General features: G+C 30.8%; 1 protein-coding gene across 1 annotated transcript; it reads right to left on the bottom strand.

Moving 5' to 3' along the window:
* Nucleotides 1–3628: 3628 nt before the first annotated feature.
* Nucleotides 3629–13597, bottom strand: LOC113511844 (zinc finger protein 160-like). The gene is made up of 8 exons (XM_026895566.3): nucleotides 13454–13597; nucleotides 9138–9248; nucleotides 7595–8737; nucleotides 7379–7510; nucleotides 6771–6991; nucleotides 6238–6323; nucleotides 5330–5497; nucleotides 3629–4470 (listed from the first exon to the last, which is right to left on the bottom strand). Exons 2-8 carry the CDS (start codon nucleotides 9246–9248, stop codon nucleotides 4268–4270), a joined length of 2064 nt encoding a protein of 687 aa, XP_026751367.1. The 5' UTR covers nucleotides 13454–13597; the 3' UTR covers nucleotides 3629–4267.
* Nucleotides 13598–14609: the final 1012 nt, after the last annotated feature.

Genomic DNA, 14609 nt, shown 5'->3' with positions numbered 1-14609 from the left:
TGTTTTGATTGATAAAACTCGCGCACACATCGCGACTAAATTCCCAGAAACCGAAGTTACTGCCCCCGCTTCCCCTGCACCGCTCACGCGCGCCGTTTTCGTTTAATTCAAATTTTACTTTTCTAAGGACTTTTGGGCCACCCTGTAATTTTACAAACAGGTGGGCCGTCAGCTTGTTTGCCATTCTAAATTGTATAAAAAAAAAGTAAACAAGTTACGTTAATAGTCGTGATTAGTTGGTGATACTTGGTGGAAGTTTGTATACATATTGATATTATTAGAAAAATACTTGTACTCTTCTACGAAAATGTTTTATAATAAATGCCTGAACTGTTTCACTGTAATTCATGTACCCACTTATTTCTAATAATTTCCAACTATCCATTTTATTTCGAAAACAATCGAAAACAGTACGTAGACGCGATTCAGAAGAGACATCGGTCTATAGTTCTTCAATAGGGTGTTGTTACCCTTCTTGAAGAACAGAACTACTGCGCTTCTGCTTCACGCCTCTGGCGTAACACTGTTAAGGATGACGAAATTAAATAGCCTCTGAAGGACGAAAAGTACCGGTTTCCCACCCGCTCTCAGAAGCTCTTCTGTAATTCCGTCCTCCTACGGTGTCTTACCGTTTTTAAGCTGTTTGAGAGCCATTTCAATCTCCTGCAAACTGACATCCGGGATATCATCAGTATAGTGTCGGGTGGCTTTTGCGCTTTGGTCGTTATTCGCATTGAGATGCGGTGTTAACGACGTTCTGTATAGATAATGTCTATATATTAATTTTCTGTTATTAACAAATTTCTGTATGATGTATAATATTTGTAGGAGTATCGTAATACAGATCTACAGAGAATATCTTGTAATACAATTTACAAATATTTGTTATAAACTATCTGACCTCAAAACATATTACATAGAAAAAGAAAAAATAGAGACTTTACGTTTACTAAAAACATTTCCAATGTTTCCCTTTATAAAAAAAAAATTTGTTTCGTTTTGTTTATTTTTGAGAAGCATGTACGCTTTTTATTCCAGAATACATTAAAATGATTTAAAGACGGTTTTCTTCCGAAATTAAACATCTAGCTTTTTCTAAAAGGGTTCTATTCTTTCTTTCAGCTATACCATTTTGGTGAGGAGTGTATGGAGCTGTTAATCGTCTTGTTATACCGTTTTTCTTTAAAAAACATTTCAAATTCTTCCTCAAACTGCAACAAATACTTAAAAAAAAAAATAGCACAATTAGTCCTCAAATTTTATACATAGCAATACATTTAGAGATTCGTCTTTATTTATATAGATTTTTTCTTATTTCATCACTTCAATTCCATCAGCAATCATACGAATTCCTTAGGAAGGCAACACATGAGGGGTACAAAATACGTCACAGTGAAATCAGTGTCGTTTATAGATTTTTTCATATTTCATCATCATTATTTCAGCCATAATCCGTTCACTGTTGGGCATAAGCCTCCCATGTAGACTATCATAAAAAAGCGATTATATTGTAATCACAAATCAAATCGTACTTATAAAATAGTCTGAAGAAGATTCTAACATTTATTTATTTTATTTATTCCTTACAACCTTACAAAAAAAAATACTTACCACATTACAAAAAAAAATAATTGGTACAAAAGGCGAACTTAATACTATATAGTATTCTCTTCCAGTCAACCTGCACTACTGCACATTATGATCATATAAATATACATACATGAATACATTAAACAAATATTACATAAATATACAAATATATAAAATAAAAACATAGATACAAATATAAATATACATACATACTTATAGATTATATACGATAACACAAAAAAACAACGATAGAGATCAAAAGTGATGATGATAAAGATGATGAACTGCTTTCACAGCTTTTTCAAAAGATTCGTCGACTTTTCTCTTAAAAATAAATTTGTTAGACATTTGTCTTATGTCAATGGGTAGCGCATTCCAGAATCGTGAGGCCTCAAGAATGAAGGAATTGGAAACAAAAGTAGAAAAATGTAGAGGAAAAGAGAAAACAAGAGAGTAGTTAGAACGAAATTCGCGTGAATTAGAATCACAGAGATATTTGGACCTACATTTTAAGTATTCCAGTGATTAGGGACTAGTGAGAAGAGAGAAAATATTGCAAAGCAACCTCAACTGTCTACGTTGGCGTATAGAGAGCCATTTTAACTGGGAGCTGTACGAAAATATGTGATATATTTACGCAGACAGAAGATAAAACGAATAGAGCTGTTAATTAAATGATCTAATTTATGAAGAAGATCTTCATTGAGATCAGGATAACACACATCAGCATAATCAATAATAGGGAGAATAAGTGTTTGAACAAGTGTAATTATAGTTTTAATAGGAAAAAAGTGCTTAAAACGGTTAATGTACTGAAGTGTGACTATGAGTGATCGACTAATCTTAGCAATTTGTTTGGCCCAGCTCAGTTTGGAATCAATGGCCTTTATGGCCAAGATTTTTTAACGCCCGTACAGTGAGTAATAATCGAATTAACGTATGTTGCAGGTAAGAGAGTTATAATTGATCTTTTCCAACTGTCTCGAGCTACCAACGATTATTGCTTGGCACTTTCTTGGACTTACTGGGATGCCGAATTCATGGGACCAAACACTGATTTTTGTAGTTCATCGTTCAGCTGTACAACAGCTGCATTTATATCTTAGACAGTTGTCTGTACATACATTTGTAAATCATCTGCAAATAGATGGTAAGAACAACCAATTGTCATCAAAAGAAGATGAATAAATATCGAAAACATTGAAAGAGACAAGATGCCACCTTGCGGAACACCTGATGAAAGACCTTTCCAATCAGACATTAAAGAAACATTGAATCTAATGAGTTAACAGTATAGAGCAGCAAAAATAAAAATCTCAAATGATTCCTTTGTGATAATGAAAAACAGTAGGTAAATAAAAAGCGGTAGCAATGGTAGATTTTTTAAATAAAACCATTATATATTCAGTAAAGGAGAATTAATGGCTTTTTCAACTAACTTAAAAATGAAGAAGGTTCCTCATACCTCCGAGAGTTGTAATCTGATTTAAAAAATATGATCTTATTAAAAAAGATATACTTACAAACTGGTCCTATAGAAATTTTATCAAAGTCGGTTCAACAGTTTAGCGTTAATATCAAAATAACTGGTGTTGCCACAATCCAAGTTAGTTTTTTTTTTGACACAATTTTTAATTTTATTAGATGGAGTGGTATTTATAATGAGCTAGCTATTAGCTATGAGTATATATCTAGTATATTATTAGTATGTAGTCTAGTACATTCCGATAGAGTCAATAACTCATATATGACATATGGTAGTTTAATTAGAATAGATCTGCAAAAAAAAGGAATTTATAAATAAAATATGGTACTTTCTTATATAATATCCTACAATTAAAAACATACAAACAAAAATACACTATAAAGTCGGATTGATTTAAAAACCTCAAATATTGATTTTATTTATTATCCATAAAACTATCTCTTATTGTATAATGATACATACCCATATATTTGTATATTATAATACAAAAAAGCAATATATAAACTTCAAATTAATAAATTATATAGATACAAAAGAGTATTATAAGTACTTACAAATAACTTGTAAATAATAATTATATCTATTACTAAACAGGCAAGTACAGTATATTACTCACATTATTCATATTTATAAATTACTTTAAAATAAAACATGTATATTCTCTTCATAATGTCTTTTTCCAACATATGAGTATTCTTATGGTAATGTACTGTAATATCAAAATAATTATTAAAAATTTAAAAATATTTTAAAACAAAAAAGGAAAGTTTAGCATGAAGACACCATGTATACGAAAACAACAGTACTGACTTTTTGAAGGGACTAACTAGCTAACAAATAAATGTTTAATACCAACAGTCCATGTATAAATTGGTCATCGTTATATATAAATATATATTCCATTTTTCACCTTAAAACAAATCCTAACAAAAACAAAAGATTGCTTTCTTACTCTGTACATCGGTACAAACTTTTCAGTTTCGCGTATTGCAAGATCTAAAATATTTTATTTTTCAAAGACTTCAAAACATCTATATATATTAATCTACACGAGACTTGTTTCGAAACATCGTCAAATATATTTCAAAAGATTTTACAACAGACATAATGCATCTCAATATATTTACTTTAAACAATATAATCGATATCAAAAAAAATTAAATTTTAAAAGTAAATTTTATTATAAATTTCTTATTCACTAGTGGCTTGTGGTGTTAGATCAGGCGCGTTGCATTTCTTGAAATGTGTTCTCATGTTTGAAGACTGCGTAAACGCAAGTTTGCATCGTGGACAAGAATATGGCTTCGCTCCCGTATGGAAGTTCAGATGGGACTTAAGATGGTGCTTCTTTGTAAATGACTTCGGACACAGTGTACATGAGAATGGTTTTACGCCTGTGAATATAAATTAGTAAATTTTACTAACACTGTGGGAAATTTTTTTAATAGGTGATAGGTAACAAAATGATAATCTTGCCTGCGCTCTCGGTATGCACTAGCTGGTTTAGTACCATGCTAGCGTATACCAATTCACTTACCATCACTTACTGGATTGAGTGATAATAAATAAAGGAGAAAACGAGTTGAACCATCGTAACGAATTCATTAAGATTAACCACAATAGTTTACAGGAAAGATCGCGTTGAGGTCGACCTGACACTATATATTAGTAACAATGAAGCCGCTAGTCAGCATTACTAACAATCCCTGAACTCTTTACGAACAAACTATTATGTTCCTTCTAAAATTCATATTTAATTAACAGTCACAAATTATTATATTTTGACATCATAACTTTTCACCTTTTGAGATTAAAATCATATTAATATACGATAATACATTATCTATTGGACAGAAGCATCATGATCATAAACGTCGTCATAGACAAAACTCATGTCGATTTTTTTTATGTTGTAAGTAATCCATTGTCATGTAAATTCAGTAGCTAATTTCTTATAGGTACACGTTATATGAAGAACCTCTATGGGTAATTTTGAATGTACATATTATTAGCATTATGGTTTTAAAAATTTCATACTCAGTCGACGAATGCTACACCGTACATACATACTGTATTCCGGGGTTATACTCGATGAATTAGTATTATAAATTATAATATATATATTAATCTTGGACATAGTCAATTTGTGTACAAAATTTCATTAAATCTGTTCTACCATTTGAACTTAGAAATATCTTTAAGGAATTCCTCACTTATGATATTAACCTAATAGTACTCGTAAATTATACTAACCAGTGTGCAGTCTCAAGTGCAACGTCATGTTGGATCTATCCGCGAAACGTTTGTCGCAGTGTGAACAGGCATATGGCCTCTCGCCCGAATGCGTCCGCTGATGCTGCTTCAGCAACATTTTCCGAGAGAATGCCTTACCGCATTGTTCGCATACATGCGGCTTAACACCTATAAATTTTTTAGAAAATAATTATTACCCATATAACTATAAAAATATAAATAAAAAAATAAAACGAATTTTTATTACAAATATACACAGGTCAATTAATTCCTGACCCAGACTTATGATACGGAAGCTATCAAAAATATAAAATTACTTCGAAGTTATTACTTAATGTTTTCTTGTACAACAATAATAGAGAATATGTTATTTTTAAGCAATAAAAATGATATTTGTGCCATAAACACTGGCAGGGTACCGTGAGAGATGATCGATAAGAATAAAGTCAGGTCAGTTGAATATGTTTTTCATTAAAAAATTCTTATCCATCTTCTCTCTCTTTCGATTTCTTCACACATAAATTTAGATTTTGTTTCACAAAAAGAACAAAGACTTCAATCGTGATATTAATAGGAAACAACATGGAATTAAACTCTATCAAGTGTAAAAAAACAGTTCAGAACTGGTGAAAACATACTATAAACCCAGACAAATTGAGAAACTCCACGTTTTGGAAGTTACTAAAATGTTTAGGCACGAGTTCGAAAATTATCAATAAGCGGTTACAGCGCACGCTAATAAGTTATAAACTTATAAAACGAAAAATTATAAAAAAAAAGTTATAAAACGACTGTCATAAAATCAAAGTTCAAATAATTTATTATTTTTTTCCACTTGCATATGAAAGTATGTTATTTTTACATATGTGTATATGTACTATGTGGTATAAATTTTAATAATTGCTCACCTGTGTGAATCCTCACATGCATATTATAAGCAACACGTTGATTGAAAGATTTAGGGCACATAGTACACTTGTACTCCTTGCGATTCCTGTAAATGTATATATAATGTTATTTTAACGACTAATTTTACTTTAGGTATTTTATAGTGCATAAACCATTTCACTCAATCAGTTGAGTATAAAGTGAGAGAAATCGTTTCACAAATACTTATAAAATATGAATAAGAGAGAAGTTTCTAATAAAATTACTTTCGACTAAAAGTCTCTTAACATACACATTAAAAAATACAGGCGAATTAAAAACCTCTTTTTTCAAATCTTTTAAAACAATAGAGCAATATCCATCCAGATAAGCCAAATAAAACACCACAACTCACAACAGTATACCTATAGATACTAATTAATAGCGTATTTATCCTTCTTTGAATTTAACTCAGAGAAGGTAAGATGGTATTACAACGTCAACAAATAATCCCTTGAAACAACTCGCATTAATATCGTTTAGTAATCGATAAATTAGAAATGATTCTACTGACTTATGTATTTTCATGTGGCTGCTGAGATATCCCCTATCGTTGAAGTATTTCCCACAAACGGTACAGGTGGCTGCGAATTCTCTGGTGCCGCGATGCACCGACATATGATATTTGAAGTTACGCAGTTGTGAGAACGTTTTACCACATTCCCCACAACTGTATCGGGCTGTTGTGGAATTCCGGCATGTATGCATAGTTAAACGGTCCTTAGTAATGAATCCCTGAAAATATTTGAGTCCATTTAATAATATAAAATATGTGATCCAAAGTAAATAGAAAAATGGATCTTTTAAATTATAGATATAGGTACCAAAACTTTTCAATATCCATTATATAAAGTTTAAAAATAATTAACTAACAAAAATCTAAATATATTTATAAACTTTTATGATTATTTTCCACGGCTTCATTGCTACATATAAATTAAAGCCTCCATTGATATTTGTATACCCATAACGGAATATTTAATTTTCAATTTTTTTCTAGAAATAGAGTATTGCAGTTATTTTGAATAAGCCTTAAACCTTCTGGACAATATAACAATCAGATAGGTAAATAATCAGCATATTTATAAATTAAGTTATTGATTGAAATTCATAAACAAATACCTGATTGCAAACTGTACATTTAAAGTCTTCAGCGCCATTCAAAGCTATTTGTGTCACATTTATTTCCTTCTCCGACGATTTTATTATTTGTTGAATATTATTATTGCCATCATTTAATATGTCTTCCTTTTCCTAAAATGTAGTTAATTATAATATTCAAAAATCTTTATAAAACAAAATTAGAATTAGCTTTTAGAAGACCACAATTTTACATACCATTTTATTTTCTATGCTTTCGCTGAACGTTTTTTTACGAAATGGTCTATAATCTTTGGGTAAACGAGGACTCCATGGACTTTCCATTACTTGATTTAACACAGATCCTGCTTTATTTATTGAACATACATTTTTATCTAAATCTTTTCCATTGTGTTTCTTCAAATAAGCTGTAGATTCAATTGAATTTTCTGCACTTGAGTTAAAATTTGTTCTCACATCTGAAATAGATTGACCCATCCTAAGATCTAAAGACAACACATTAACCCCTGTTAAAATTTGAGACGCTGGTAATAGTTTCAAAGATGATTGTAGGGATTTAGTCACTCGGGAATCTTCGGTAGATTGTTGTAACAAAGTGGTATTTGCTATTTTATCACTAGTATTTGTTACAAGACTATTGGCTTTTGAATAAGTTTGATAATCAAAATTATCATATTTTTTTGTACATGTTGTCTTTTTATTTGTAGCGTAAGCGGCGTACTCAGTTGTTCTAATGGATATCTCAGAGACTGTGTCGCCAGTTCTGGGATATTTGCCATTTGCATTCGTCAAGAGAACAGATGTCGGAGCATGATAGCGTTCATTTGATATTGCTAGCACGCTTGAAGTCAGACCGTTAGCATTACCGTTTCGAGGATATGTCTCGATAAATAAATCACGTAGAAAAGTGCTCCTTTGTCGGTCTGCATATGGCGATGGTAAATTTTCTAAAGAATGCTGAAACATCCACCAATTTTTATATCCTGTTTGCTTATCACGAAAATTTAAATTACTTAGTGAACATTGAATTTGTATATCTTGAATAGATTCTCCTTTTCTTAAATTTACATATTGTTGATTTTTACTGCATCCGCTACTTAACGAAAACACATCATTTGTTTTAATGCATTTACTTTCATGATAATAGGATAGTTTTAAATTATGATTTCCTAGAGTTCTATGTAACTGTTGTAAATATTGATGGTCAATAAAAATTTCCATAGCTTTTACAATATCCATAAACATTTCTAGTTTCTGTTTCTGTATAGTAACTTCGCCGTTGTAAATGTAATGAATTACTGACGACATTGCTTCAATATCAAAGTCTGGTAAGACGATAAACGTTGGAGTCTCTTCTTTGGCACATGACAGCAAAATTTCCTATAAATATGAATATTTTATAAGTATATTGTAACACACGTATTTCTACTAGACTTTAACCCTTAAAAGCCTGATTTTTTAAATCAAATTAAAAAATATATAAGTGTATCCTTTACTATGTTTACTAATAGGGAAAAATAGTAAAAAAATCAAAACGATATTTTTATATATTTTTTTGAAAAAACATTTGGTATCATTTTTTATACTTTAGGCATTACGGTAATCAAAATATTTAAATTTATTTAACAATTAAACAATGCAAACCCCGGTACCAAATTTGAAACTTTAGGTATTTAAAGTCAAGCATCAATTTATTTTTATAAATTGATATTGATTTTAAATTTATTTTTATTATATTTTAATAAAGTCGATATATTATAGATATATTTCAATTCCTTACTCTGAGAAATGTGCTGACACTAGCTAGCACAGCCCTATGTGCATTGAATGCATGACCACCGCAAACTAATTGTACGTCGCACCACTCTTCACATGAAAGCCATTCACACATCTGTAATCAAATTACATTTTATACAATAATTATACTTATAGAAATATATTTACGAGACTCGTAAATCTATAAATATTATAAATGCAAAAGTATGTATGGATGGATGTTTGAAGATTTGTTACTCATTCAAACAAAAACTTCTTTGAATTTGAAATAAATTTTGTACACGAGTAGATTATACCCTAGTTTAGCATATATTCACGGTATATTTTATATAATTACTTATTCACGCGGGCGAAGCTGCAGGATGTAACCAGTATATAATGATATGGGCAACTTTTAAAAATAATTGATAAATAAGTTATTAATAATAAGAATTGAAATGTACCTGTCTAGATACTAACTGTTAGTAAATGTTTTATTAAATCAATGGAGATTGTTATTAGTGTAATACAAATGCAAGCATAATCAATGTGAGTGTATATAAACATAAGAATATTATATTATACTTTTTACCCGTCCCTTTATCTACGTGACCAGGAAACGCGATATAACCCTCTCTATCCTAAATGCTACGCACTCGGACGAATCAAATCCATGATGTGTTTAAATATTAGTGAAGATTATATCAGCATTTTAGTATATTTGGTTCCGTAAAGTAGACTATTCTTCTGTGATATTTATTAATTATTATCGGATCTAAACGAACATCACACGTACCTAAACATTGTACAGACACATGAAATAATTTCATTATAGTTTGTACACAAAAATAACAAAAATAGGGGTCAAAAATAATTGCTAATAGCCCATGAATAACTGCCGTTATCAAAACGAATTTAAAAAATTATCTCATGGTATTTTTTTCTGAGCAATTTCTAAGCAATTTTATAGGAGTCTGTGAACATGTAAGATTCGGAGTCTAACTCGAACATGTACAAACACGACATGTTTGCGGCATACTTTTGATTTTTCGATAGCAAACATTCGTTGCATGGACGCTAGTTGTCGTATTTCTCTCAATACCCATCCTGAAGCAGTCAATGTAAACGGTCACTACTTACTCGCAGCAAGACAAAATTAACAAAACACATATACGACCAGGTCAACGTTTTTAAAGTAGCACCACTCGTGAAAGTGTAGAACAAATAGATCTGATCAAACAAGAGAAAAATTAGAAGTCTCATCTCACCGTTTTTTCTACCTACTGTGGACACTTAGATAATACGTGACACATCCACAGATACACCACACGTGCACGCGATGAGAATGAGGACCTTCATGTTACACGGCGCAGACATAATTGATTTTCTTTATGGGAACTAGGTACGAAACGTATTTGCTTTCTAAAATCAAATTTACCTAACTTACCACGGCAACCATCCTCGATTCGAATGCTATTCACAACATCTTAGATACTTTTTATTTATTTTTTATAATTTGGGAGTACATTATGGAAACAATATTTCACATAAGTATTCAGGTAGCATACTTACTAAATCTAGCCTAATTTGATATTGTATTTTTAGATACAGTATTAACAAGTAAAATATTTATATTAAATCGAAAATAGATAGACAAGTCATCGTCGTTTAGTAGTATATACTGGACTCATTTCGTCTTTCCAAATTTATTGAATGGCTAATTAAACTTGATTGAAATAAATTGCGTAATCTTTTATTAATTTATTATACTGTACGTACTTTTAAACATATTTTTATTGAATTTGTAATAGACGTAATAGATATAGAAAGCCCAGACCCAGTGATAGTACCAATTCTTTTCATTCATGAAACTGAACAAGTTAATACAGGGAGAGTTTCAAAGTATTTTTTGAGTTTTTCATATTCAGTCATAAAAATCGATCATATTCAGTCATGAAAGTTCATTCCACAACCTGAATGTTCGCAAATAAATAAAAGTATTAAAATACAATATAAGTATTAATAAGATAGTACACAATTTTAAAATTCGAGTCGCCTTTATATTGTCTGATTTCATTCGCGGCACATCAACAAATACATTAGAAAAAAAAATACAGAGTAATTGAAAACTTCCACCTTTTTTTTAATGGATGATAATGGAATGATAACCCCACCCGCGCTATCGATATACACCAGTGGAGCACCAGTGAAGGATGATAGGTGAAGATGAAATAGGTCAATAAGCCCATCGTGACGAATTCAACAAGAATTGTTCACGATGGTTTCCAGGGGGAACCACGTGGAGGTCGACCTATTAAGGCATATTGCTAGCAATGGGGCTCTCAAACTCCATTGCTAACAATCCCTTTCCCCCTATCTTCCACCTTATTAAAATCACTAGATTACAACATACTTTTTTCTGTATTGGTTAATGGTTTAAAATACCTATTTTAGGAGGGGGAGGGATGAGTGGAACCGTGCCCACCAAAAAAAGCTCATCCTAGGATATGAGCGGAGCCTTTAACTATGCGAAAAGACATGTAGCTGAAAATAAATATGCGCTTTTTTTAAAGGAGCCAGGCCCCCTCCCTGGAAAGAAATCTTAGTTATACCAATAATCTAGCTATCTGATGGTTGTTTTTTTTTATTTACAACAAGTTCATTTGAATTTATTAGTATGTATGTTTATATTAGTCTAGACATTTGACATATACAAAAAGGGTTTAAAAAAAAAAGTATTTACAGTAACTATATCTATCTGTTGTTTGATACCCAAAATACAATCTCTGCTTTGTATGGAACCATGTGACTCTAGGTAATAGGCATATCCACTAGTAAATATTTTGTATAAATAATTAGCATGACTATGTGCACATCCAATTTCATAACAATTGAGGTACAATCTCTCTTTTACATTTATATGATTAGCAAAGATAGTAAGAAACTAAGGATTACCTTTTTGGTTCATTGTCAACTAACTAAAAAGGAAGAACTATATTTTTAGAGTTACGTAACACAAAAATAAAAACGGAACCCTTATAGGATTCCTTTGAAAAAAAAAGGTCTTTACAGACGGGTAGACCTTTTTTTCTTATTAACTCGTGAAGATATCAAACCGAACTTAATATCAAACACTTGAGTCTATAATCTCTTTATATTATGAATAAAATCAAACTTCTAAATCCGCGCAATCAAAAGATACGGTCATTTATAGCATATATTTTGACATTTTCAAAGGTATCAAAAACTATAACTAACTCTTTACCTAGAATCATGAAATTTGGCAAATAGCAATAGTGTTTAAAAGATCTGAAAACTATATATTTATAATTACGTCGAAATTTTTTAAATATATTTTTAGTTACAATTTATACGGAACTCTCAGTGCGCAAGTTTGACTCACACTTAATTGTTTTTTTTTGTATGTATGTTATGTGACTTATACTGAAAACAATAAAATTTACTACTTCTGCCTACCCTACTGGGAGACAGGCGTGACAGATATGTATGTATGTACTTCTCATACTATGGTCCCAGACTAATTTGGCTCCGATTTAAATCAGTCAAACTGGTCTCTTTGTGGCAGATCAATAAATATTTCCATTATAATACATTTTAAAAAATGTAAAGAAATATCTTGGCACATTCTGATATATAACTATACAACTAGATATACGAGTATATATCTGGTATACACATTTATTGTCGGTATATCCAATAAACATTTTCTTAGTATTTTAGATGAGTATACCTATTATTATTAGTGATAGATACTTAGAAATATTTATAACAATATGTATATTTTAAGTCAGAATATAATCTAATCGTGTACTAAATTTTATTCAAATCCGTTCAGTAGTTTTGGCGTGAAAGAATAACAAACATTCATCTATTCATACAAACTTTCGCATTTATAATTATTGCTCTAGGACAGGATATAAAATCCATATAGGTAATAGATAAAATCTTTTCATCTTTTTGGACTGAGTAGTTTTCCTGTGTTGATAAAAATAATAAATAAATCAAGATATTTGCCTTTATAAGTGCATGAGATAACTAGATCAATATTCTTTTGCTCCTATAGAAAATCTTTCCTTAATAGGTGTCTTTACCTTACCCTATTATATATAAAATAAACAGACTAAATCAAAACTGAGTTAACTAAGGAAAAAAATGTACTTAATTAAATTTATATTTAAAATCTAATATATTAATTAGGTATTATTAAATTAATAAATTGTTGTTGGGACTGAAATTTTCAACTATCAATTTTTTTATTCCAAAATGTGTTTTATTAGTATTAGTTTGAAGTAAAAATTTAATTAATGCTTATTTACTTACGGTTCCAAATATTGAAGTTCGTTACACAAATAACTTTATTATTTTTATTCGTAATATTGCATATAAAAAAAGCACGAAACACATATCAACCATGTATGATGGTCGAACGCGAGTGAGTTCTACACACTGGCGTAAACAGTGACTTTTGCGGACTGACGCGGAGCCGCCTGCGTCTACACATTATTATAGTCTCGGACACCAACTTCCAACACACGGTCATTTCATAATGACACCTGTAAATAAGTAGTGCACCACATATTTAGGGTTCCGTCTTAATACGCTCCTGTATCCAAAATGTACAAAGCCTACGTCTTAAGATCACAGCACTCTACATCATAAAGGCATTTTTTATGACACGAAAGGTGATAACGATCGCTTCTGAACATGAAAAACACCACGGACGTCAGAAAGAAACTGTGACGCTTGTGGCACTCCCCATGCGTTGTTATTTCTGAGGAATATGGTGTTTAGTATACTTCCGTACCCTGTAATTTCACTTGTAAACCTTCTCTGATGGGTATTTACTATCTCGTTAATGTATTGATAAAATGTATAAGCTGTAATTCGTTCTAGTGTAGTCACTTTTGTAGATCAGCCATATTTAAATTACAGGCTAGGGTTAAAAATTATATTAATAAAACCGTCTCAAACACTCAGATATTTACTGAGTATTTAATGTTCACCAAAATTAGCTGTAATATGGAGGACAATAGCAAATTATCATTGTTTGCAGAGAAATCATTCCCATATCTATAAGAATCCTATTAATATTATTAATGCGAAAGCTTGTAACGATGTATGGATAGATATTTGTTATTGTTACACTTTCACGCAATAACTACTACAGACTTAAATAAAATTTGTGAACAGGTGGTTTTAACTAATATGATAATTCACTACTACTAATTCTAGCGGTTGAAATCGCGGGATACAGCTAGTAGACGATTCTTATGCCTTTCTTACCCTTCCTCGAGTAATATAGGTACATAAGTCACAAACTATTCACTAATTAGACCGTGTTTAAAGTAAATTCCCACTATTAAGATGTCAACACGTGATGTCATGAAACCGTTAATGTAGGCCTAAATAGATGTTCTAAGTATAACACGTACTTACGTAGTGCCAGAGAAGTAAACTTATAATTTGAATGCAGCAA

Source organism: Galleria mellonella, unplaced genomic scaffold (genome assembly GCF_026898425.1).
Source record: "Galleria mellonella isolate WM207_F2 unplaced genomic scaffold, CSIRO_AGI_GalMel_v1 utg117, whole genome shotgun sequence".
Lineage (NCBI taxonomy): Eukaryota > Metazoa > Arthropoda > Insecta > Lepidoptera > Pyralidae > Galleria > Galleria mellonella.
Note: the sequence above shows the minus strand (reverse complement) of the source record. Positions and strands in the feature narration are given on the sequence as shown.